The 27,062-nt window shown below is 36.2% G+C and overlaps 2 protein-coding genes across 2 annotated transcripts; both read right to left on the bottom strand.

Annotated features, from left to right (window-relative positions):
- Window positions 1-6,699: 6,699 nt before the first annotated feature.
- Window positions 6,700-10,064, bottom strand: LOC122317049 (COP9 signalosome complex subunit 5a-like). Its single transcript, XM_043133947.1, has 6 exons — window positions 9,570-10,064; window positions 8,549-8,830; window positions 8,309-8,456; window positions 8,117-8,199; window positions 7,082-7,159; window positions 6,700-6,981 (listed from the first exon to the last, which is right to left on the bottom strand). The coding sequence occupies exons 1-6, from the start codon at window positions 9,996-9,998 to the stop codon at window positions 6,892-6,894; spliced, it is 1,110 nt and encodes a 369-aa protein (XP_042989881.1). The 5' UTR covers window positions 9,999-10,064; the 3' UTR covers window positions 6,700-6,891.
- Window positions 10,065-11,779: 1,715 nt separating this feature from the next.
- On the bottom strand, window positions 11,780-26,563 carry LOC122315610 (protein KAKU4). Its single transcript, XM_043131624.1, has 13 exons — window positions 26,108-26,563; window positions 24,169-24,230; window positions 23,038-23,153; window positions 19,569-19,654; window positions 19,340-19,470; window positions 18,226-18,408; window positions 17,446-17,713; window positions 17,198-17,274; window positions 17,040-17,076; window positions 15,121-15,202; window positions 13,933-14,021; window positions 12,562-12,658; window positions 11,780-12,480 (listed from the first exon to the last, which is right to left on the bottom strand). The coding sequence occupies exons 1-13, from the start codon at window positions 26,382-26,384 to the stop codon at window positions 12,084-12,086; spliced, it is 1,902 nt and encodes a 633-aa protein (XP_042987558.1). The 5' UTR covers window positions 26,385-26,563; the 3' UTR covers window positions 11,780-12,083.
- Window positions 26,564-27,062: the final 499 nt, after the last annotated feature.

Consider the following 27,062-nt stretch of genomic DNA (forward strand, 5'->3'; position numbering starts at 1 on the left):
ATTAGACGTGTTTCGTGACTAAGAATTAAGGTAATTGAATTTTAGGGCGCATATATCCTGCATTCCTTTGGAAACGAATATAATTTAATATTAAAAAATAATATATATTTTGTTAATCTATATTTTATATTTGTCTACTTTTTAAAAAAAGTAATATTTGAGACTTACACATCATATGGCTATATAAATTATTTTGTCTTATCATTTATGAAAAACATTTTAGTTGATCGGTAAAGTGTGAAGCATACGTACTGAAATTGGGATCTACCCATTTAAATATATATATATATATATATATAATTTAACAATAAGATCTTTTGTTCCTGTCATTATGTTATCATTCGATTTAATAGCAATATCATGATTTGCAAATCTTCACATGATGTCGATCGTGTTCTTTGTTTTTAGTCAGTCTTAATGATAAGATGTTGATCAGGATGTAAATAATCCAGGTTTGATAGCTAGGAATATGAAAGATTGAGTTTTACTACATACAAACAAATTCGTATACCGATCTACATATCAAAGATGTTGTCTTCATATTCAAAATTTAAATTGACACTATTTTTATTAAAATTTAACTTTCTAACAAATTATATTGGATATATGCAAGTATTGGTATCCAAAATCGCTTACAATCAGATTTTTTCGTATCTAAAAACAAGCTGTCGAGTAATTAATGCTTCAAGTTGGCAATCAAGAACAAGTTGCAACAATCTCTTTCAAATTAATTAATAACTAAATTTAAAAATTAACTTAGTTTTATGAGGTTTGTTAGGTATAAATCGGTGCATTAATATATCACTTATCGTAAAATTCATTATAATTTTAAAAGAGCTAAAACATCAATCATTTTTTAACATAGCTGAGGTAGAAAAGGCTTTCATATCAACAATGTGTTGGTTGTGTAAAAAATGAAACTTGTAAATAGATTTTTTTTTTTATTTGAATAACTGATTAATGAAAACATTTGAGAAAATCACATGGGTTGATCATCATGTAATTAGATATGAAAAAATTCGAGAAGAATAAATATTGTATATATAGCTCCTTAATGTTTAAACCTCACTCTATTAATATATAGATATAATTTAAGTGAAAAATCAATATTGCATATATCCAATGCCATTTACAGCTTCTGATCTTTTTGACTTGAATAATGGCTTTCAGTTCATACCTCCATTCAAAGCCATTTTGTTGGAAAATGGGTGATGGCACTTATGGTCAGGTACGTGCATGTAACACGAGGCATATATATATATATATATATATATAAATAATTACAGTACCTGTAGTTCTGTTGGCGGTGCCAATTTAGGAGATTGTTAACTCAATTAGCTAGCTAGTTAGGCAGCCATTTGAGACCTAGATCATAAAGAAATATATATGATCGATGTCTAAGTTACAACTAGAGTTGAATAAAAGCTCTTGAATAGTTGAATTTGATATATATATATATATAATCACAAGAACAAATGAAAGAGGAATTCTTAATAGGTTAACAGAAGTGATGCAGACACAAAATAATTAGACAAAATTAAATCTGATTTAATTTTATGTGATTTGTAAGACTATATATTCTTTTTTTGAGGTGTTATGAAAAATAAATGAAAATGGTCTATTATTTAAAAAATTATATTCAACAGTCTTATTTTAATTTTTTCTCTCTTAACAAATATCACGTGGTGTAAAATTATCAAATAAAAAAATCTTAATATTTTATTAGAAAATAGAAACTAATCAGCCTACCCTTTCAATTTCGAGTGATGCTAGGTTGCAGCCCAACATTGATTGCTGGGTATGAGACTTAGCACAAATTTGTATTTTTATTTTATAATTTATTTTATATTTTTTTAATATATCTAAATATTTTTTAAAAATAATAAAAAAAATATATCATTTTTTAATTATTAAATAAAAAATTTAAAAAAAATTTAAATATACAAATAGTCAAAATAAAAGAATAATCTCAAACGGCTTCCTAACATTTTCCTTTAATTTCACGAGGCAGGTATAGAAAATTAGAATGTAGATTTTCAACTGATGCTGAGCGTTTTCCTGTCGTTTGTGCATGGTGTCCGATTTTCAAGGGCACAAAAAGAAATTATTTATATTTAAAATTGGAAAACAGAAAGAAAGAAGATCGATAATAATAATAATAATAATAAAAGACTAATTTTTTGACCCTAAGTATGGAATTGGAGGGTCCCATATGAAATATAAAAGTCAATCCTTCCCATCTTTAAAATGGGGCCGAAAGAAAGGTCATGATCATTATCGTATTGAAAATGAGTAATCTAATATAGGCCGTTGGATTTGCTTCCTGAAACTGATCAGAAAGTAGCTGCGTCCAAATCTGGTTGGAATACGTACTTTTAAATAATCCGAGACCAGTTGAGGCCTAAAAGATAAGGCTTACCACAAGAGATCAGAAGGGAATCAATACGCATTCATTACGGTTTGGGGATAGTAGGTAGTAACACATTTCATCACGACAGTATGGATACTTCCGAACATGAAAAGGTTAGTCAGAGTTGTACAGCACAAGCTTTAACTTCATTAAGGATTATAAGATTGATTTTTTTTTTTTTTTTTTGTCATTGATGTGAATATATCACCTTCATCTATTTACCAATTTGAAAATATTTTCGTTTTGTTTTGGAAAATTTTCCTTTTTAACATGAGTTTGTTTTGTTTTTCTTTTTTCAATTTCTTATTTTTATCTTTACCTTTTATATAAAAGGCTGTTTGGATTGAGAAATACTCTCAACCCATTTTATCTTATCTCATCTCATCTTATAACTTTCTCAAAATTTTACTTAAAATATAATAAATAATTCAAAAATTTCAAATTCTACAACAATAATAATATTAAAAAATAATATTCTAACAATATTTTATTCAATTTTTAACTTTAATCTAAAATCATCTAATCTCATATCACTATCCAAACATCCTCTAAATCCTTAACCACATATATAATTTATAAAATCATTTCAAATATATTAAAAAAATAATTCTAATGTCTTAAAAAAGACATGTATAATTGAGGAATACCGAATGGATACACATAATAATAATTGGTTACTATCCTATTATTATCAATTTACTATTTATAAAGTATTAGGAATTTTTTATTTTTTTATTATTTTTTAAGTATTTTTTTAACATCTTTAATTATTAAGAAAAAATTAAAAAAACATATAATTTTATTAATAATCACTTTTTTAACTACTAAATAAAATTAAAAATTAAAAAGTAATCAAATACCAAAAAAAAAAATAGTAATCTTTATCATTTTTCATAATAATTATGTGAATGGGGTTATGATACTTTTGTATTTGCATGGCTTTGGAACTTGAACTATACTTTGTAATTAATGGTAGTGGGGTGACGGTCGTGACGGTCTGATGTTATATTGCGGTCCTCAAGATGAAGACGTGAAAAGACTTGCACATACACATCATCTTCAGAAGATTAATGCATGCAGCAGCAGCTGCATCTAAATTCTAAACAGACATGAGTAGGCCGGCAAAAGCTAGCCTACTATCATTGAATGAAACTATCATTGATTTACATACAGACCATATTATATGGTTTCGAGGGAAACAAAAGAGCTTATTATTGTAACAAATATTAAAAATTCCCCACTAATCGATGATCAGTACGGGCCCTCCATACCATATATACCTATCATGAAGTTTAATATCATGACTGGGAATTAATTATTTTGGTTCCCCGAGTGCTGTCCCCAGCCAGCCTACTCCAAATGACACGTCGATCCACTTGACCAAGCAGATCGATCGAGTTACTTTAAAATAAAAAAGAAAGGTAGAGAGAAAAGATGCAGGGAATAATAGTTAGGCTGCTAAAAAACGAATGCGTATGGCCTCCATTTTCACGGGCACCGCTGCTTTTAGTTGTCGTCTCACGATCAAGAAGAAGAAGATTCGATTCCTAGCAGTAGTAGCAGTAGTAGCAGTAGTAGTAGTAGGCTTGGGTTGTCTTCAGGCTGACGACAATTTAAAGAGACAACAGAGAATTAAGCAAGAGGTGATTATTTTATATAGAAAGAGTATTTAAGAGTAGTCCTCGGCCATTCTATAAAAATTGCATACGTTTCAACGACAATGCCATAATACATAGCCAGGAACTTCTGTATGTAAACAGCGAAAAGCACTCACTTGCATGCTTATAATCTTTGAGTTGACGTGGATTAGACAGTCCACTTTGTGAGTGGGTACAGCATATTACTGATCTGTATGATTACTCCTATCACTTGATCCTCCACTCCCAGCAACCCTCCTGCCCTAACCCCTGTTTCCAAATATATATATATATATATCAAGACAAAAATAGAAAGCCCAAAACAAGTGTTAATTTAAAGTTTTTATCATCTAAGTTGTACTTAGTGCATGAGGAGCTTTTAAATCCATTCACTATAAGAAATTTTATTTGTATACAGTTATTTCTTGATAAATTTATTATTTTTTATTAAAATAAGTCTATTTTCGTTACATATAGTTATTTTCGTTGTAAATAACTCGTCATAAATATTCTTTTTTTTTAATAGTGATTTTCTATGAAGAAAGCCAGTGACCTTAAATTAGAGTATGAAAATGAAAGAGTGCATATCCAAATACGGACCACATTTACATGTTGGATCTTGACCTTATAATAGGGTTGGCTGGCATCAATGAATTAAATGGTGTGCAACTTGAGTCTTTTATTTGAAGTCTTCAATTTATAGGATAGTGACTATATTAAAATGTACATAGATATAGCATAATTATACTTATCATTCCCATGCACCACACTTATTTTATTTTATTTTTTTATTTTTTCTATAGCAAGTATGTAGTATATGAATAATAAATAGAACAACTCAATTAGTTTAACAAGGATAAAATAAATTAAAAAATAATAAAAAATAATTTTAAAATATATAAAGTGTATGGTATGAGATGATGAATAGCATTCCTAAAAATAAACTCTGAAGTTCAAGGTGACTTGGAACCTAGTGATTGATGGGTAGCAAAGCTCGGATTCAAAAACTCTCAATTCTTTATGCAAGCAAAATCGATTTTGCACTTTGCGTGTGAATTAGCTAGAGAAAACAAAGCTAGAATTCTTCAGAGATATGTATGCAGTCACCGGAAAGCTTTGGGCATTGCTAAGGATCAAAGATACTTTTGGATAAAAAGGAGACTAGTATTAATACGAAGGGTCATGCATTAATAATTTAATTGTAGTCAAGAATGCAAAGTAGCGGTCATAGCAAGCCAAGTGCATGGGATGATTCTACGAGTCTGATCTTTGTCCCTAAAAGTCAGAGCACAGGCTCTACAAATGGCTATTGGAGTAGCGTATTCTAACGATCGAGTATTATGCCTCAACCACAGAATGATCAACGAGAGAGAGAGATCAGAGTAGTACTGGTGAAGGGTTATTACTTATTCCATGTGAAATCGTCTCAGTTACTTATAAGAAAGTGACGTAGAAAATAGCCCAAACGCATGACAAGGAGCGAGCCAGCATGACCATTAATCTTTTGAACACCCTGGATCTCTTTTCCTTGTTATCTCACGAGAGATGTTGGCTGGGTAGAGTCGTGGAGGGCATCATTACTGAGAAAAGTCCACTCCGAAATACCCACTAAAGAGATGGGGAAAAAAAAAAAATGTAAGAAGATTTAAATTAGGACTTTTCCTCTTGGCCCTTTTTTCTAGGCTGTGGAATATTAATAATGATGGTGAAGGCCGGGAGATGAGTCGTCCTCCAAGTGGGATGGATGACCGTCAAATCTTTGGCATATTTTATTCTCCATCAGCTCCTGACATATAAAATGTAGTTGTTTCCTAATTGATCACTGCAGTACTCTGTTCCGTGGCATCTCAAAGTGATTTTCGTCTCAAAGCCAATGGATCAAAACTCATTCCTTTTTGCTTTCTTCGCACGTGGATAGCAACAACCCCCAAATGCCGTCCTTTCCCCTCTTTACTTCGTCCATTTATTTCTTTCCAATCTTATTGGCGGTTCGCGAAATTTTCTATATAATAAAAATTTTAAAATTACAATAATATCTTTTTTACAATAATTTTTTTTCTACTTTTACCCTCGTTTATCAATAAAACTACCAATCTTTCATTCACTAAGGACTCCAAATAGAATTTTACCGGACCATCCATTTTCCCTTATCAAATTTTTTCTAGGAATCTAGTTTTCCAAGAATCCATCGATTTCGAATCTGTCCACTTTTGTTCTCTCTTTTCAATGGCAAATAATGATTGCATAGACTTTCTTGGGTCACGGCTTCCACAGGTTAAACAACGTGCATTGAAGAACACTATTAGTTAGATGAACTCCAACCCAAGGGACAGTCCAACTTTGAAATGACCTTCTTTTTCTTAATTTTAATTCAGGTTCCACAATACTCGCGTCCATCCTTACGGAATTTCTTCGATTTGGTTGATGATAACAGTCACAATCCTAATACAACTAGAAGGACAGGGCCAACAACCAATCCCTGCCCAGGCCAGCCCCGCCCAGCCCAATTTAGAGATCCCGACAATGATGAACCATATGCAGCTTGTCCCAAAAATAATTTTAAAAAATGATTCGCCAACATGAAACTACATTGGACACGGGCCACGTACAAAGGTAACCCACTACTTCGTCTCTATGCTTTACGTTGTCAAGGAGTACCAAAATGTTGTATAAATATTAAAAAATAAAAAATCATGAGGTGCAAATAATTTACATTACATCAACACAAAAAGTAATACAACTTTCAGAACTTCATGTCTTTTTAAAACTTAAGCTGGTCTCCAGGAAAATCAAGCATCAGGAAGGTAACGCATTCATCTTTTGCCTCACTAGCAGTATCCTAGATCAGGTTTCAATCATTGGCTCAGGGCCAGATGGCTCTGTTCGAGATCTGTTGGATTGCCTCACGGAGTTGAAAAGGATATCTTTGATAACCTGAGTTGAGGATAAAAATGCAATTTGTTAAGAACACATGATAAACTGTGCATCAAACAACTGCCAACTGTTTTAACTTTGTCCGCAGAAGAACAGTCACCTGTGACATTAGACCATGAACTTGTTCCACAGTTATCTTTGCACTATCCCGAGTAATCTTAGCAAGTTGAGATTCTTCCTGCAATTAATACAGGAATTAAAATCAATGTTACATGCAGAGAGAGAGAGAGAGAGATAGAGCAACACCAAGGTAGAGAAAGAGAGAGGCGTCGCAGAGGAGGGTAACACTGAAGTGAATAATGATCGCCAGCTTACAAGGCTGATAAAGATCTGTAATGCCAAGTAATATCTGAAGCTCTAACACAATAACACTCTTAAGAGGAAAATATAGGTCTGCATCAAGGACGAAGCATACCTATCTTGAAATAACTTCAGGTCTGTTTCTTTAAACTTTACATACTTGGTTCTTGTTTGTCTCATATCTCAATGGAAAAAAATACCCTATTTAATTTTTAACACCAAAAGGCAACGAAAGAAACAGTCCCCCCTCCACCAAAAACAAACAACACAGCTCACTGTAGACTCATCTTGCACCCAACTAACTTCAAATATATATATATATATATTTTTTGATAAGTAAATAAATTAAATTATCGAAGAATAGGCAAAAAGCCTGATACAATGTTTAGTTGCCATAGCTAGGTATGATCAATGGATATAAGGAAATCATGTAACTCTAAACCATTGAAATCAACCGCTATGGTCCAATTACAAAGAGTTCTAAAGAAAAAAGCTTTCAATTCCTCCATCGATCTCTCTTTGTCCTCGAACGTTCTGTCATTGCGCTCTCGCCATAAACACCACATGATGCATATAGGGCCAACTTCAAATATATCAGTCACATACATCACTGAAATTGAAATAGAACACCTCCACCATTGAAAAAAAGATGCATGCCCTATTTCAAAATTTTTCTTGTGGTTACTTAAAAAGTATCCTAAAATGCTCCATTATTCTAGGCTAAGCACGTATTTGAATGCCATTCAGCGTCTCATGACTATGGAAACAGAATGGATGCACATTTTTTAGTAAACAAAAACACATAAAAAATTCATGGCAAAATAAGTAAATTGACCTCTTTCTTCCTCGGAGGGGGTGCTATTAGTGGTCCAAAGCGGGAGTGAGATAGTTGGTTCTCTGCCTGCTCTAGCTTTTCAGCTGCACGGTGCAGACAACTCAATTTAAATTTTTAATCTTCACAATTCCATGACAAGTAATTTAAAATAAAAAAGAAGCGACATGTATGGCATAAGACGTAAGAAATTACCCAGATCAGAGATTTGTCCTGCAACGTAGTCTCCATTGCCCAATAAAGGTGAAGATGAAAGAGTATTCACCCAATACTTGTTCCATAGCAGATCCAAGAGGTGGCAATCAAGAGAAGACTTAAAGTAAGTGATATCCAAAGCATAATACTGCAAAAACACATGCAAATGGAGTTAATAAAATTGGTGGAGAGCATGTTTCTGCAATTTCTGGAAAGATCAAAAGACAATGAGACGTTAACCTGTTTACAATGTACACCAAAGTCTTCAATCTTATTCAGTGGGATGGTCTGATACTCAGAGACAGGCTCATCTGGAGGCTTATATCCTTCTGGGTATGTCCTGAATGCTCCAATCTCAACTTTTCCAGCAGAAACAGTCCTTGTTGGATCTATAACAACTGCCAGAAAAGGTTCCTGAAATTGCTGGTTTAGCATTTGTGTTGTAACATCAATTCCTGAAAGCCAGCATCCATAGCCAGGATGAGAATGGTACCACCCAACCACATTCTCCAATCGCCCTGCCTGCAGCATCAACATATACTGTAAGTGAACTAAATCCATGAAATAGTACAAATACGACATGGGTCGTCATAAAGACTTTTTCAGAGATACATTGTGCTAAGATTAACGTTTCGAGGGTGGACAAGCTAGAGATAAAACATTCATTCAATACAAGTATAAACCATGTAAGAACACTAGTAGTGGACTCAACAAAGTTATATTTTGGCCAAAGTTTAACTAGATTGCATAAAAAGGGGCTGTAGTGGACTCGACAAAGCTACAGTATTTTTAGCTTTGATCAATTTTACTGGCCAAATCTGTTGAGCCCCAGCTGCTGGCCAAATGGTGGTAAATCAGAACGCATCAAAATCTCAACAGCTATAATGTAGAGAAACAGTCATTGACTTGGAAGTCAGCAAAAAAATTAAGTTTCCATGTGCAAAGTAGTCGTCACTCGATCAAGTGTTTCAAATCTTTTTATGGCACATAACTGTACACGCATGCCGCATGGCAAAACTGCTTCTCCTATAGCTACTCATCAACCCAACAAAAGGCCTAATTAAAATTTTAAAAACAACGTAACAATTAAAAATTTACAGAGGATGCTAAGGTTTTTCATTAATCAGCCTAATTATTGAAAATGCAGCATTATTAATTCAAGAAAAAGATCCCTAGAATTATTGTCAGAGCAGAGCAGCTAGGGTTTCTGATTCATCGAAAAAAAACGATAGAAGAAAAGAAAGAAAGAGAAAAAAAATACCTGCTTGTTTGTCTGGGAATAATCGACCATATACTCGTAGGCATCTGCCTGCGCATTAACCCTAGTCTCGGTGCCTTCTACGGGCAAGGCAAAGGCGTCCATAACAATAATGGCGTCGCCGTCGGTCTTGCCCTGCATGAGACCCATGACCTCGATGGTCCCACCGGAGCGAGCGTGGACCACCATCTTCAGCAGCGCCAGGGCAGAGATCTTCACGCGCTTGAAGTAGTGGGGGTCGTTCGCCCACGGCTTCTCCTGCTGGAACTTGACCTGGGCGACATCGTCGTAGCAGAAAATGGCGTCGGAGGCCGGGTCCGGGTTGGTCGTTGGAGTGTCCATCGGTATAATGTTGTTCTCGAGCTCCCAGGTCTTTTGCGCCATTCCTATTAGGGAAGAAGAAGCAGAAGAGGAGGAAGGGAAGGGTTCCATGGAGATTTTGCTGTGCTCTCTACTACGAATCTGAGCGTGCGTGGTAGTGTTTGTTGCGTGAAACACGAAAATCACAGCATTTTATATGGGCTTACAAAAGTGGGCTCAGCTCTTTTTCAAAGGCAGACATGGGCCATAACAGGATTGTTATCAAGCCTATTCTAGACCCATGTATTCTTATTTATGGGCCATTCTCAAAACTTTAATCTCCAACCCCGGGCCCGAATGAAACCAATCTACTTGATGTCGTCTAGTTTTGATCATTAAGCGTATTCTTAGTACAATTTTTTTTAACATATTTAAATATTTTTTAAAAATAAAAAAATACATCAATATACTAAAAGTTATTTTCTTAATCATTAAATATAAAAAAGTAATTTTAAAAATTTAAATATATAAACAGTCAAAATGAGAGCAAATTCAAAGACACATCAGCATTTTCCATACTAATATTTAAAGTTCGTTAAGGATTTTTTTTTTTTTTTTTTTTTAACGGCAGCTTTTCAAAAGCTTTAATTTAAAAAAAAAAAAAAAGACTAAGCATTTTTTTTTTATAAATTTATTAAACATGTCATTTTTTATTTTTTAAACTTTCGAACTCAAACCTAAACACTAAAATCCAAGGAGGCTCTTCATCTTCAATCTTCATCAACCAGGAGATAAACTTTTCCCCTTTTTTTTTTGTAAAAAAAAAATATAAAATTTCCAGGTACTACAGTGCGGAAGATAAGCTCCCTCCTTCCAAAAGACAATGAGATTTAACTTCAATATAGGATATGGTATAATGACCATAATGACAATCAGCCATCGTAACGCTTTCTACATAACAAAGCAACAGGCGAAGCCATGAAAAAAAGGGAACTCCAATTTGCTATAACATATATAGATGTTTGACATGAAAAATCAGACTGGAACATAAAACAACATATCATCAAATATGTGCTTCGTCTTACAGGGGTTTGGAAATTACAAAATACACAAATTCTGACATATCCTCTTACGAATTTGTATTCGAAATAGATAATATATTTGAGATAGAATTGAAGATGTCAGAAATGACAGAACAAGAAGATGCAGAACTCTCTTGTTGTGATGAAGCTTGTCCCTGTAAAAACATAAACATCAGGTATTTGACAAATTGAAATAGCTAAAAAGAGCGACAAAACTACATTCGACTGAAATGTCACGCCTTTTATTCCCAAAAATGTTCCATCAAAATTTCAAAACAAAGTCCTCACAAGAAAATTTTTCAGACCAACCTTTCAAAGATTACAAAGAATCCTGTTTGTTGCTGGGAGTAAAGAACACAATCAAAATGTTTTTGAGTGTATTTCAAGAAAAGTATCTTTCAAGAAAAGTATCCTTCCAGATTTTTTTCTTCAAGTAATTATAATCTTAAATTCTGAAAATGATCTGTATCCTTTAATAATGAAATTATCTCAAAGGAATATGTTTGTCCTACTGATCTCATAATAATATTTTAGAGTTCTATTAATACAAATATTCAAATATTAGGGTCGGTGGTCATGTTGTAAGGCTGATTATATGTTACACAAGGTTAATCCGACGACAGGAAAGAGGAGAAATTCACGGTCGGGCTGATAACCTAAGCAATTAAAGCAATAATAAAATCGGAGTGACATTTTCAGTACATAAAAATTGTTTGAACAAAGGCCGCCTTCGATGCATTTTGCAAGTACATCACAATAGGGTATAATTATCATTTTCGAGTCATTCAGACACAAATTTAGAGAAGTGGGCTGCAGAATGCATGCATTATATCATCCACCAACAAGAGAATAATCGCATTTGAAGCAAACATTACCATCTAATGTTTCATACACCCCAATTATTTCCAAATTTTGGAAGCGTGGCTACATGAGAAAAAAAAAATCCCATAATTAAGGAGAAACACAAAAAATAGAAAAAAGAAAAGAAAAATACAAAGAGAAGACCCTGCCTAGTTGACATGAACTCATTATCAATTTAATAACTTACAAATGCCCTACCGTGGCATTTATCCTTAATTTCCTAGACTAGTTTACAGTGAGTTATACAGCTATAGCCCAAAAGAAGAATCTGGCATCATTTGCTCCTGCCCCTTCCCCTACCCTTGCCCTTCCTATTGTATCTGTTGGTTTGCTTTCCCCGTTGTTTCTCAACAATGTTGATAGCCTTGCCTGCCACAGTGTCTTTTGAATTTGGCTGAGAAAGGTCCTCAGACAACTCTTCATTCTGCATACTAGAACTGTCTAGGGAGTCATCTGCTACGCTATCGTTCTCGTTTACATTTGGAACATCACAAGGGGCTATGCCATCATTGTCATTTACGTTCGGTACCTCAATGAAAGCCTCGCTCAAAAGCTCACAGGTTTCTTCCATAGGGGCACTTGCGGCTATCTTACCATGACTGGTACTGATGTGATTGTTTTCCCTGTCATGGGGCACAGGATTTTGTTCTGCATCTCGTCCTGCAGATAAGCTGAAAGAGAAGAGACCCATCCCAATAAAAATAATTCTAAATAATGTCGCATTGAAAAGAACGGGCAGCCGACCTTCCTACCTAGATCCTGAAGAAGGGAAACCATTAGCAGCTAATCCACTTCCTGTTCCAGCCATCTCTTTTGATGCAAAGCATTTTCTGTCGGGTACTGTTGAATCTGGAATTGCATTCAGAAGTAGGATGAGCACGAAAAGATTCAGAATTAACGGTAGAGAGCATAAATTTGCCTACTTTTACACAAGGAGAATGACCGTAACTCAGGTGAGAGAAACTGAATACAACAGGAAATCCATATCTACATGTTTTTACTTTTAAATAATAATTAAAAAAAAAAAACATTTGAGATATAACGAAGCCCTCCAGAAAGGAGAAACAACAACTAAGCAAACAGTATCAAATTGAACTTTCCCACCCCCTTCGAAATGTGAAAAGTAAGGCAGCAGCTAAAACAAAAACCCAAAATATATATATATTTTTTATAAGTAACACCCAAAATATATATATATTTTTTATAAGTAACACCCAAAATATATTTTACAGTCAGATTAAACAATAGGAGTTTAACATTTATAAATGCTAAATATATCAAATGGCATAGCCTCAGTTCGGTGTGCATTACACAATGAAAATACTAGTTAACTGACTAGTTAAGCAAACACGTAGCACCAATTAATTAGTCAGAGAAGAGGCATATTAGATTCAAACCTTCCATCCTACAAATTTGAACAGAATATATACAAACTAGATCAGCTTATAGACCATGCAACCCAAAGGTTGGACTGCACAGTATGAGGCAAAGAGACTCAAATTGGGTGAAAAAATCAGGTAAACCCCAAGTTACAGAAAAGTAAGCCTTTTAATAACATTTCAGGGGAAATTTCCAGAAACTTAGCAAATATAATAAATCTAATTCCTATCAAGCAATTTTTGGTAAAGGAAAATTCACCAAGTAGCCAAATATGGTAAGATTTGTAAGCTAAACAATTAAAATGGTGAAACTAATATTAAACAAATTAAGAGACTAACAAACAAAAAAAGATACTTGTATAACCAAATTAAAAAACATCACACTAATACTATTCATTTCAGAAAATTCACCAAAAAAGAAAAACCACACTAGAAAAAAAGGACAGCTATAGAGTCAATATTAAATAGCACAATATTAAGCAAAAGCACGGCAGAATGTCAACATATAATATAAAGACAACTAATTTATTTTTATTCTGCCTTTCCCTTAGAATGTCAACATACAAAGTAAAGACAATTTCTATTCTGTTTTTCATACTACCTTCCTGAGAAACCGTCAACATATTGTCAAATTTTCAATATTCAGTAGTAACATTTTTTCTTTTTTGATAAGTAAAATATTCAATAAGTAACATATGGACAATTTTTATTCTACAAGGCAACTGATGGGTCTAGAACTTTCACCTTGTGCGGTTCCTCCCACTGTGGAGTTATGCTGCTCGTTTGTCATAATATCATCCTTTGGACCATCAACATTTCCAGGACCAGCATCACTATGGTACATGTAGCAACCCAAAGTTACAACATCACAAATGAAAATTAGCTTAGGGGGAGTTTTGGCGGCGCCCCCCCCCCCCCCCCCCCCCCCTCCCCCCTCCTTAACTAATACAACATCATTCTATTTGATTTAGTGACATCCTTCATAAGGCGGCCATATTTATCTGGAGCCAGATAGAATGACGAAGTATTGGGGCACTTCTAGGCCAGTTACATAATGGATTCAACAAGTTTAATATTTATTGTGTTGCCCTTGTCAATAGTCAAACATACACATAAAAGTTGTAACCATGAAAAATGAAGTAGAGAACTTTCTAAAAGAGGACAGAGTTTCCTCTAAGACAGATCATGTTGCAAGAGTATAGCAGGAGATTGAACAATTTTGACTCTTCAGACATGTTCATTCGTAGTATTAAATCCACTTTGATGTAACATAGATTTTACCCAAGGGGTAACTACACGTGCTAATAAGCAAAATTTATGATCACAGCACATTGGCGCCCCCCCCCCCCCCTCTCTCTTTCTCCCGCATCTATCGTGCAAAACAGAAAACCCTTAATTAATACAACATCATTCTATTTGATTTAGTGACATCCTTCATAAGGCGGCCATATTTATCTGGAGACAGATAGAATGACGAAGTATTGGGGCACTTGTAGGCCAGGTACATAATGGATTCAACAAGTTTAATATTTATTGTGTTGCCCTTGTCAATGGTCAAACATACACATAAAAGTTGTAACCATGAAAAATGAAGTAGAAAACTTTCTAAAAGAGGACAGAGTTTCCTCAGGACAGATCATGTTGCAAGAGTATAGCAGGAGATTGAACAATTTTGACTCTTCAGACATGTTAATTCGTATTATTAAATCCACTTCATGCCACACGTGCTAATAAGCAAAATTTATGATTACAGCACGTTGGCGTTCCCCCCCCCCCCCCCCCCCCCCCTTCTCTCTCTCTCTGTGTGTGGCATGAAGTACCCTAAACCAAAATTATATACAACACAAAAGCTTACACATGAAACTAATAATGTTCACAAAAAATTATGAAGCTGCATGAGAATAATAATCACCAATAAAAACACCAACTAACCAGGGTGTTTGAGTCTCCATATCTGCTGAAGATTGAACTCTTTTTCCATCACTTAATATCCCTTCCATGCCATCCTGTGAGCCTATAGCAAATGATTTTTAACAGTCAGAAAAAATCCTTTCTGGATAGAAAGAGGAAAGAGAAGTAAAACACAATGGATTTTTGGTAAGTAAAACAGTATATAGATAAATATATGTACTATCTGATGGATTGCATCAAGGTAACAAATACAAAAAGGGCATATAAAGCTTGTAAAATTATCTGTAACTGAAGAAAAGAGTTTGTGTGTTTGTATAGTTGATTTACATAGTTGGCACACTTCTGACTATGACAAGCTTTTGGGTCAAAAGTTTTAATGTGTTGATGCCAGGTTGTTCTATGAGGTCTTTGGTCCAAATCTGACCCGCCCCCATTTAGTAGATCTCAGTTGTCACGTCAGTGTTTGTTTCTGCTCAGCACAAGAAAGGTCTGCATGCAGTTTAGTGTTATTGGCGGGTCGGTGCGTGAGAAGGGATTTGGTGACAACCCAAGCTTTTGGGTTGAAAGCTTTAACAAAATAAATGTTTTTCATAATACATAGCAAATGGTCATAACTTGCAATGACATTTGTGCATCCTTATATACACTACAAAACACTTATTTCTCTTATGACAGCAGCCACCCACCAAGATGGAGTCATGCAGACTTGATAACTCCATGGAAAGATCCTTTGTGCCATCCTCTATATCATATCCAGAAATTTTTATTGCTGGATGTCCCCTAGACAGCTTAAATAGCAGGATCACTGAAAAGACTTAGTCAAAGACAGCCCCTATAGATGGCTGTTCTAAGGTTCACAACCATGTCAATCTCCCACAAGGATATATCTATTTGGAATAAGAAATCAAGTAGTTCTAATTCATTTCTCCACAAGAACTGCAAAGCCCACTCAAGGGAAAAGACCGAAAAACCATGTCCTCCAAATACAACTGAAATCCACATTCTTGACAACATTTCCGATTGTTTCTCTCCAAGTTTTTGAAAAGGGAGAAGAATCCATCTCCAACTTCTCCAGACCATTCCATCATCATTCAAAGAATCAGCTTTCTGATTTCCGTTGAGATCTATAATAGTTATCAGCCATATGTGTCTATAGAGAGAGCTTATTCAGTACATCACAATATGACAAGCACATTGTTACTAATCCACTCACTAAATTAGAATTTTCCTTTAGTCCGCTCCCTCCACCATACCATCTTATGGCCGCTTATATTAACAGGATTTCAAAAGCCAGTAGATAGCCATTTTCAATTTCCCCGGATATCAAAAGGTAGTTTTTGCCTATAGAATCATTCAATAATTTTATTTATTTTTTGATGTCGGGGAACACCTTGCCCTTTGGACCCACCCCTGCAAAGTAAATCCCGGTCCCATGCACTGCACCCTCAGAAGTTTCCCTGCACGGAACTGATTAAATCACTAGCGTTTTATCAAGAGGTGTGGCCCCAAAGGATTGTTTGCACCCACGAAGTGTTGAACCATGGACCTTGAAAGGAGTGATACCCCAAGAACAAGGCCTTCACCACTTTGGCCAAACCCTTGGGGTTATCATTCAATAATTAAACAAAAATGATATAAAAAAACAATATGAAAACCCTGTAGCCTACATTGGTTCACCTGATTCTCGATACCCTTACTTCCGGATGGACTCGCAATGCTATTAACAAACTACAGGATGCTGTGTAAAATCTATTTCAATTTCTAATGAAATGTAATTTTTACCTGAAGTCTATAAATTAACAAAAATATCAAAGGAAACACAAAGTACACCACTGTTAAACAGCAGAGAAACAGATAATTAACAGAAGTACTAGCAATGCATCATTAGGTCGCTATGAGGTAAAACATAATTGAAAGTGAATGATGGTTATGAAGACCACCTCCTTTTTCCGAAAAGATTTGAGTGGCTTCCAAATCCTTCACAACAAAATGGTAAACTGTGTCAGAAGCTCTACGACTAGAACCATAGAAAAATGATTATGGCATTCAGTATCAGCTAATACATAAATATGAACTCCTATACCACTACTCAAAGTACCTGATTTTTTTTGGAAGCGATAATATCTGGATTATGTGACAAAACTTCCTTTTGCAGCACATCTTGTGTCACTGAAACTGAAGCAGCATAAAATAAAGTTCTATATCATAAATATGTACATTTTAATTTCTCTATATTCTGAAATTTAGATAGTTTTGACAATTAGGTAATCTGTTTTGTTACTAATGAGAATAGATTACTGAAATAACTCAACAAATTTTCCTCCACCCAGTAATTAAAAACCATACCTGAGAAGCCATTAGATGCTTCTCCTATGGCCAAGTTCAAAGAAGTATCTATTGGTTGTGTAGATTTGTGCCTTCTATCTCCATCACCATCTTCTAGTTTTTCAGTCGCTAGAGAATTCAGGCTACTTTTACGTTCTAAAGCAAATTGAGACCAGTCAATTTTAGAGGATGGCAGAGTCCTTAGCATCTCCTCTGTTGCCTTCGATCGCACTCTTCGTATTTCCTCCTGAATATTCCATGAGCCAGTGCCAGGAGATTCCCTTTTCAGCTGCATTCAATTTTCAGCACATTAACCATAATAAATTGAGTAAGCAGAATGCAGGGAAGAAAATACATCTGAATATCTTTGTTCCTTTCGTCCTTTTTCTTTTTCAGCTTTTTAATTCCACAAAACACAATAAGTGGAAGTGTTTGTGGAATAATAGAAAAAAATATTCCTCACCATCAAAATTTACTGACATAGTTTTGTAAATATAGTTGAAGAAATTTCTTTTAGTCCTGATTCTAAATTGCAAGGACGATTACCAGACAAAGAAAGAAATAATGTGCTTCCCTTCTGACTGTAGATGCTTTACAAGTTGAAGAATTAAAGGACATACGAACTTAAAAGGAATGAATCCTAGACAATCTCGAAGAAGAAGATTTTACAAGTAGACCATTTGGTAACACACAACCATATGAAAAAAACCAACAGGTCCATTCTCTCAAAGGCCTTCCAATGCAAATAGATGCAAGTCACCGAAGTCACTAAAATACAGGGAGTATGAAGGGAAATGGCACCTTGGATGATGATGCAGAATTCCCACCAAATGAATATGGTGTTTCTTCCTTGTAAGGCCGTATACCTACCGGCGATAGGGATTTAAATTCAATATGGTTTGCAGAAGGAGAGGCCCATGGAGGAAGTCCCCGCATGTACGATCTGGCCATATCCACTGGTGAACCGCCTTCAACTTCGGTAACCTGGATCATTCAAAATCAGTTTTGTGATGCAAACAATAGGGCATTACACTTCCAAAAATAACCCTTTATTATTGCAATAATTGTACTCCAGTGTCTTCCCCATAGAAAAAGAAAAATATATATTTATCCTGAATATGTTAAATATCATGAAAAATTTACATATCCAATGATTTTGTATGTAGACTTCTGGACACAACAGCAATTATACTCGATACATTTTTATTTAAACAGTAAGCACAGAAATAGACATTTATCTTCATCGGTTATACTATACTTACATTAATGAGAGCTTACTTTACAAGAAAAAGAATAACAAGACTTAATGATAAATAGGCACATGCATATTCAATTGGACAGGTAGATGGAAAGAGTGATAAGCAACAAGCCACCGGCACCAAATGGAAAGAGTTAGAAGCAAGAGTTTGGATGCTATAACTACAAGGACAGAAGTTACTTAGATAAAGGATTATTCAACAACTTAAAATGAACTAACATTCACAAGCCGGTGAAGATAATTTATGGTTTAATTGACTTTTTTACCGGAAAGCACCAAGGAAGTAAATGGTGAAGAGTTGGTGTAAACCACAAGTACAATTCACATAAGGTATATATAAAATATTTTTTTTTATAAATGCATAAGGTATATATAAAATATAGATTAATAGAAAGGAGCAACTCTTGAATCTGCAATACTAAAAAGTGACAATAGAAATTCGCAAGATGGCAGCTAGTCCCTTCAAAACTTGCAAAAAGGTGTGCACAGAAACTGGAATTACAATTGCATATTCCTAATCAAGGCATCAAGATTCAACACAATAGAGCAGCAATATTTGTATGCATGCATGTAGCACCCAAAAACACATGCACTTTTGCACATAACAAGCAACCCCCCCACCCAATAACTAAAAAAATGTATGAAAGAATAACTAACTGGTGGCAACGAAACAGAATTCAAAGTGCCGGCTGCATGATCCAAATCTTTTGAATCTGTCAACTTCTTCTCCTCCAACCATTTCTTTGCCTCCATAACAGCTGTGCTGCAGAGATCAGGCATGTCTATATCTGTAATATAATTAACACCATAAGCCACACATGGGTATTTCATCACATTATTTTATGGTTTTAAGCAACACTGTCAATTGTTTTGTGGAGCATCATACTTGGTCTCCCATCCTCTGCATCTGTGGAAGTGAGACAATCCCCAACTCTTGATTTAATGATCATAGTTAAGCGATCACACTCTTCCCTGGTCAGAGGTAAGAAGCCCAAGCTCAAAGTCAAATAAGTAGGAAAGATTATAAAAATGAATAATCTGCAGAAATGTTACATTTCAATACCCACTGCGAATAATTAGTCCTACCATTTCAGACACTTACCCATGGCTCAGGATAATGGATGTGTGTGCTTTTCAACAACTAGTGTTCCGTCAATATATAATGCTTTTAATTACACTGTATGTATTGAATTTTTAGCATCTTTTTCTCCTTCCAGATAGGTATTTCTCTTGTAAACTCCATGTACTTGGGTTGCGCCTTTGCACTTATCAATCAAGATTTCTCACTCATCAACAAAAAAATTACAGCGTTCATAATAAACAGGATAACTTAAAAAAATGTGTGGATCTTGCTATTTTTCTAGCATCTCAATTACTTATTGATGGGGATATCTTTTTAAAATCCCCCGTTTATAAGAGTTCCCACCCGTAATCTTAGGAGTTAGGTTAGCGCACTGAAGTTCAAGTGAATGGACAGTTTACAATGGTAGGGGAGTGTCATATCTATTTGAAGCGGTCAGAAGATCTACTGTTTTTTTATAATTAAAAATATTATATATATATATATATATATCACTAGGAGTAATCAAGTACATTGGACGTATATAAGAAAACACCTAACTCATACTAGCTAGCCCCAAATGACCCAAAAAGCCCATGAAAATTAGAAATCTATCAAGCCCGAATTGGAATGGAACACACCTCCCAAACCCCCCCACTGGGCCCCCCAGCGGTAAGACTAATACTCCACCAGAAACTCCAAGATGTCCTCCCTTTCGTCTTCCCTCGACTTGAGTTACCTTTCTTAGCGTCCTAGTTGATTGCCCAAGAAAGAAGCTTTAACTCCCTGTTTTTTCTTAAAACTTGATTTGGTTTCAAGCGAGTGGCCCGCCTCTATTGCAGTGAGTAGTGCTTTAAACTTCACATCCTCCATATGAAAGCCCCACAATATGCTGAATCATGTTAACCTTATGCAAAACCCAATCTAATGGTGAACCCGCTATGTTGTTTGTCAAAAGAAGAGAAACCAAGGGAACAACATTATCCCCAGACACAGTTCCCAACTGCTCTCCCAACCCTAGACATTCTTCCTCACAAGGCACCATTGATAAACCTGTAATTTCCTCCCCGTAGTATCCTGCATTCAAATCCTAAAGCTCTTCAATATCTATATTGTTGTTGTCACCATTAGAGGTTCCTTCACCTCCAGCATAGGTGTCGTTGTTCCATCAATGAGAACATTGCTTGTAGGTACTCCACCCCTTGACCTACTACTCCCTGAGGAGGCATAGAACAGGTAGGGAGAGCACTACCTTCTGTTATCCTATTTTCATCTTTTGAAAGAAGCTTGTCTGCTTCTTCCAAAATACTCAAAACCCTGAAAGTACCCCCATCTTCAACTGAAAGTAACCCTGGAAAAATGTACCCACCCAATTGCAACTGGTGACCGAGGGAGTCAAACAGCAAACTGGCGTGAACAATGATGCCAGCGTTCGACAACCCTATCTATGACGGCATCGAGTGCCCTTTGCCGATGCACTTGAGGCCTTCAAACCCATAGGATCCACACCCCACCCCCCAGTTTTCAACCCACCACCCCAAACCCATGATGAGGTCCAACCCCTTATCCACATTAATCGTAAGATCTCTCACATACTCCATAACTTCCGCCAATTGAGCTTTAACAGCCCACAAGACCCCATCCACTTCTCCCACACTCAAACACTCAATCGAAGCACCCATTCCACCCTGCACCACATGGTGCTTACCCGCCACTTCTCCCAATTTCACCCGACAGCCTTTGTCTCCTACAAGTGTCTTACCATTTCCTTCCTCCGCGGAGCTATTCTAGACCGGACTACCCACCAATGACCTCAACATCGAGGCATACGAGGCACCTTTGACCAAGGAAGGTCATCCACTGTCTTTCCATCAACAAACTCCCCTCTGTTTGCATGCTTCGAAACAGCGGCTTTGTACCCAGTGACACTTTGAATGGAATTTAGAAAACATTTCCATCCAATGCCATTTGCACCTTCAGGGATCACCAACAAACATTTCCTCTTCCCATTCCAGAATTCTGAAAGTTGCAGAAAATTGCCCCTTGCGTTAATATGATGTTGAATAATGAGAACTCCATTACCCATCCTTAAATCCTTGAAGAATCCATCATGACAGGTGAGTTCTATACAATACTCTATCCCCTTACCAAACCATGAAGCTACTGTCCCACATAGGTACATGAACTTAACTATCCTTTTGCTACATTCAAAGATGTGAAAGCAATTTCTTCCCTCTTTCATAAAAACATAAGGTTTTTATCCCACCTTCCAGCTCTCACCTTCCATCTTAAACGAATCAGCGTCGCGCGTCATCACCCTCCGATCCCAAATCACAGCATCATCTCCAAAAACACCAAGCTTCCTCTCGCTTTGTCATCTCAAGCATCATCTCCCTAAGCATGCAAATCTAATGTAGGTTTGCGCCGGCGAAATCAAAGGAGTGGTTTCCTAAGAAAATTCGATCGTCGGAGGGAGGACCGACGCCGGAGACCCCTCAAAGGAGTCATCTAAGCCCGACAATATTGTCTGTGATGGTGGAGGCACTGATCCGATGGAGGACGATTCAAGAGATCTCCTTGATTTTGAATCTTGTCACTAAAGGGAAGACCGACGTCGGAGTGCCCTCAGAGGAGTCACCGGAGCCCGTCGATCTTGTCTATGTCAGGGAGGCATAGGTATGATGGTCAAGGACGCCTCTGCGAAATCTCCTCAACGTCTCCGAGAAATTTGAGAAACTCTAGGTCGCCAGAGGGAGGACCAACACCGAAAGTGCCCTCAGTAGAGACGCCGAAGTCCGTCGGCCTTGTTTGTGGCGGTGTTGGGGTGTCTTAGGTGAAGGGTGACGCCAGAGTTAGCCTTAGGGTTTTCTCTCTCTTCCTCCCACCTTCTCAATCTTCAATGCTTCAAGGACACCACTCCATTGTGCACGAGGAGATTTTTTCCCATCACTTTTCTCTACTTTTGTCCTCAATACTCTCATTGCTCCCAAAACAAGGATAAACAGTTAAGTCCATCTATACAAATTTTTTGCAACAACTTTTTGGGTCCATAAAACAAGGATACTTCAAACTACTACACGTGTTAGAGAACCTACAAATTACAAAACAAAGAGTACATGCTTTAGAAAAAAATAAACCAAAAATCTTTTAGGGGAACCCTTTTGTATTAGTCTTGTATACTTGAGGTCGCTCCTTCAGATTAGAAAACCAAAGATAAATCAATTAAAAGCAATTGAGGTGGGCAACAACCCAATATAAATCCAAATGGTTTTTTCTTTCATAAAATCACAATTACCTTGAGAAGGTCTCCTGCATAAGTAACTGTTCAATTAGACGCTTAGTCTCACTCTTGCCAACTGGTGTTTGGGGCTCATTCCTATGGCGCTTGATCATCTCTGATGATCCATCCTTCTGATGTAAGAATAAAAATCAGTATCGCGTCAAATATAAAACCAGCAATTGTAAGGAAAGTAGTATGTTTGTGTGGTTACAAACAGTATTTTAGGATTCCCATTGTTAGCGTAAACTTTGTCAGACATCAGTATTGGTAGGGTCCAACCTAGATTAGAATTCACTGGGGAAACAAACGAGTAATCTACTGAACAAGTCAACAAAAGCATGAGTCACTGCTTTCATGCATTTCATTCACTACTCTGAACACTTACCTATTTTCAGACAAAGTATACCTAATATTAACATATCATTTGATGCATCTTCAACTACACAAAATAAATCAAGAGACCCTGAATTTACTTTTTCAACAATCATTATTTCTCTATAGGAGTGTGTAGTCCATCAACCATCTTTTATTCCATTGTGAGATGGCTAATGCTTTGTGGAATGACTTATTTCAACAGATTGGTTTGGCTTGAGTAATGCCAAGAAAAGTAGTGGACTGTTTTACTCATGGCGAGTGTTAGGAGAAAGCCAACAAATTGCATCAGTGTGGAATAGAGTCCCTACTTGTCTATATGGTGTATTTGGATCGAAAGGACAAAAAGATTTTCGAGGACAGCAAACAGCCATTGAAGCTCAAAAATTTATTTATTTTTAATACTCTTTTTCACTGGACAACCTCTAGAGACTTTAACAGGCTACATTTTCATGATTTTCTGGTATCTTTTTTCTATTTCTAGATAGGCGACTCTCTTGTATACATCTTGTGTTCTTTAATGAAAAAGTTATTTCTCTATGTCCTTCTATATCTCCCAGTAAAAAGCACCAATCTTGATGCAAAATCAAAATCTGCAGTGGGTAAATGAGAAAAAACACCCATCTTAATGCACCTATCTTGGGCATAAAATTTATCAAGCACCCACTATAAAATGCCCAATTATTTTTCTTTTTTATTCCACATACTTTATATACACTCTTTACTCAACTAAAAGAAAACCATAACTCCAGCACAGAATAATGATGAAGGTACCTGTATCAATCTATTATCCATCCGAGTAGATATATCATCGTCATCATTCTCAATATCATCATCTGCAAATAAAATTTTAGAAATCCGGTAAAAAGAATCTAAAATAAAAATCTATTTTCTTAAGTATAATAACTGTTAATTATTGTCCATAATTATTACAATGTATGAAGCAAAAGTGTCAACAACTTAACAACTAGAGACATAAAGTGATTTGAATCAAGAAAACATTTTTTTATTGGCACGAAGTGTCTGAGAACAAGGTACCGACTAATCCCAGGGGTGCACAGGCTATCTCGGCAAGGATTTTTCCACAAGTGCACCTCGGGTAATTTAAGGAAAAGTTCCCCCAGTCCAATGGCCCTTAAAAACTGATTGCGCCCAAGAGAATTTGAACCTTAGACCTGGAGGGAACATACTACCAAGACCAAGACCTTTACCACTTGAGCCAACTCCTAAGGGTTTCAAGAGGACATGCTTGTTGACAATGTCACATACCTAAAACCAAAAAAGCTAAGGGCACCAAAGTTCAGAGTCACTTATGCCTCTTACAATAAATATACTAGTCAAAATCAAGGAATATACCATTTCCCCATCTTTTTTTTTATTGGCACCAGTTGTCCAAGAACAAAGTCTCGACTAATCTCGATGGTGCATAGACCCTCAGCAAGGAGTTTCCCGCAAATAAACTTCAGGTAACTTTTTTTTTTTTTTTTATAGGTAAACCTCGGTTAACTCAAGGGGAAGTTTCCTTAGTTTGATAGCCCCTAAAAATTTTCTGCACCAAAGAGGATTTCAACCTTAAACCTGGAGGAAGCATGCCACCAAGACCAAAGCATTTACAACGAGCCAATCCTTAGGGGTTTTTATCTTCATATTGTGCAATTTTCCAATCATCATCAAACACAATTACCTATCATGTATTTGATACACTGCACATGACAGAAAACCACAAATTCCCCGAACTAAAACCTAACGAGATCAACATAAGATGCGATAATCCACAAGTTAATTATCTCTACGGTTGTTCCTCATGCAAAATTCTCAATACATGAACATTTATTAAAACAAAGCAAAACCCCATTCAGGCCAAAAACAAAAATTCAAAAAAAAAAAAAAAGTGAAAATAAAATTGCGACTAGATCCCTTAATTTGAGAAAACCCCAAAAAAAATTCCATGCAGGTATTATGGTGGGTAATAGGGATAATATTACCATCGTATTGCCCTGTTACAACTTCATTGGCCATCCCCTGATTTTAGCATCTTCATCCAGCCAAAGCTATTTGGTTGATAAGACTGTCCGCTGACATGGACTCTGTGTGTGTGTGTGTGTTGCAACAACTCATCCTAAATACACTCATGATCACCCATCGTTTCACTTACCTAGCTGCTGCTACATTTAACTACCCCAGGCAGAACCAAACTCAGACCACAAAAAGGGATTTTGTCTTTCTGGTCCATCACAGAAACAACCAACCCTTTACTTTATCACAGTGAATAGGAGAGAAAGTTAAATTCGTTTCTTCAAATTTGCAGAAGAAGCATGAATCGAAAAGAAGAAGAGTAATTAATCGTTGCGCATCTAACATGGCGCTGAGGCCGTTGGTTTTTGCTGTCGAGCCGTCATTTTTCGTTAGTTCAAAAGATCAATAAGCCCCAACCGCGTTTTCTCCAAAATCTCCCTTAACTTCTAACACAACAATAACAAATAATGGTTCAAAATATTAAATGCCCCAACCGCGTTTTTTCCAATGTTTTCCTCAGCTTCTAAACAAGACAACCATATAATAATCATAATAATAGTTCATAATACACTGCTTCCACAACCTTTGTGGTCGCCTTCACCACGACCTAAAACCCTAGAATTAACACCCCTCCACCAAACAATTCAGCATCCAATTTCTAGACCTATACATGAATTATAGTAGAGAAAACACCTACCGAAACTTGAATCGCCACCGGAGGACGAGGCAGAAGCCGAAGAAGACGAAGGCTCGGGAGAGAAAACAGTAGACAATATTTTTCCGGCGCCGCTAGCAATGAGACGAGTGGGGGAGTAAAGGAGCCTGGAGAGCCAACTAGGGTTTTCGGAAGCACCTGGATTCGTCAATCTTGGCCGCTCGTACGGAGTCCTCGGGGCGGCAAACCGCCTGCCTCGTACCACTTTTCCTCCCGATCGGGGCTCCGAGGCTCGGCGAGATCTGAAAACGGTTGCCATGGTACTGAGAGAGAGAGAGAGAGAGAGCAGTTAGTTGCAGGGATTAGCAAGCACAGGAATATTCCGTTCTTGCGTTTTCCGAGAGCGAGAGAGAGATGAAAAAGAAAAGTAGAGAGAGGAGTCTGCGGATTTAAAGAAAGAGAAATCGATTAGTTGTTGAGGGTCGTTGCGGTTACCCGGGTTCAAAGAGTGATTATTATTACCAGAACCTACTGAGCAACTTTTAATTTTCAAAAATAACAAAAATAAAAATAAATTCAGACCGATCTCTATTATCCAAAAAAACAAACGCACGACACACTCTGTACAACTGTTCTGTCCCCATCCAAAGGACCAAAACCTAAGCCCTTACATAACACACAAACGGTCCTTTTTTTTTTCAAAATAATTAAAAATATATTTTGCTCTCTATGTAAATTGTTTATGTCGAAACCAATCGCAAACTAGAACTGTCGGGAAAAAAAATCTTCATCTTCTTTAATCGTGTCTTATTTGTATCCGCAACGTGCATTCGTGTCCCTCCCTGTCTTCGCAAGTCAATCCACAACCTTAATTTTTGAAATCTACTTCTTGTCCCATGATGACAAATTTCAGTAACCTACCTTGTAATATTAGGAGATTACTTAGTTTGAATATAAAGACGTTTTCATTTCATTTTATCTTATTTTATGATTATAA

The sequence above is a fragment of the Carya illinoinensis genome, chromosome 7 (genome assembly GCF_018687715.1).
Source record: "Carya illinoinensis cultivar Pawnee chromosome 7, C.illinoinensisPawnee_v1, whole genome shotgun sequence".
Lineage (NCBI taxonomy): Eukaryota > Viridiplantae > Streptophyta > Magnoliopsida > Fagales > Juglandaceae > Carya > Carya illinoinensis.

Excerpts from the sequence above, each read along its gene's own strand:
- LOC122315610 (XM_043131624.1), bottom strand. The coding sequence starts at position 26,384 with ATGGCAACCGTTTTCAGATCTCGCCGAGCCTCGGAGCCCCGATCGGGA. Across the intron at positions 17,077-17,197 it reads TCGCTTCCAAAAAAAATCAG|GATTTGGAAGCCACTCAAAT; the intron begins GTACTTTGAGTA and ends TTTGTTGTGAAG. Across the intron at positions 14,022-15,120 it reads ATGGAGACTCAAACACCCTG|TGATGCTGGTCCTGGAAATG; the intron begins GTTAGTTGGTGT and ends CATGTACCATAG.
- LOC122317049 (XM_043133947.1), bottom strand. The coding sequence starts at position 9,998 with ATGGAACCCTTCCCTTCCTCCTCTTCTGCTTCTTCTTCCCTAATAGGA. Across the intron at positions 8,457-8,548 it reads TTGGTGTACATTGTAAACAG|TATTATGCTTTGGATATCAC; the intron begins GTTAACGTCTCA and ends GTGTTTTTGCAG. Across the intron at positions 7,160-8,116 it reads CCCCTCCGAGGAAGAAAGAG|GAAGAATCTCAACTTGCTAA; the intron begins GTCAATTTACTT and ends TATTAATTGCAG.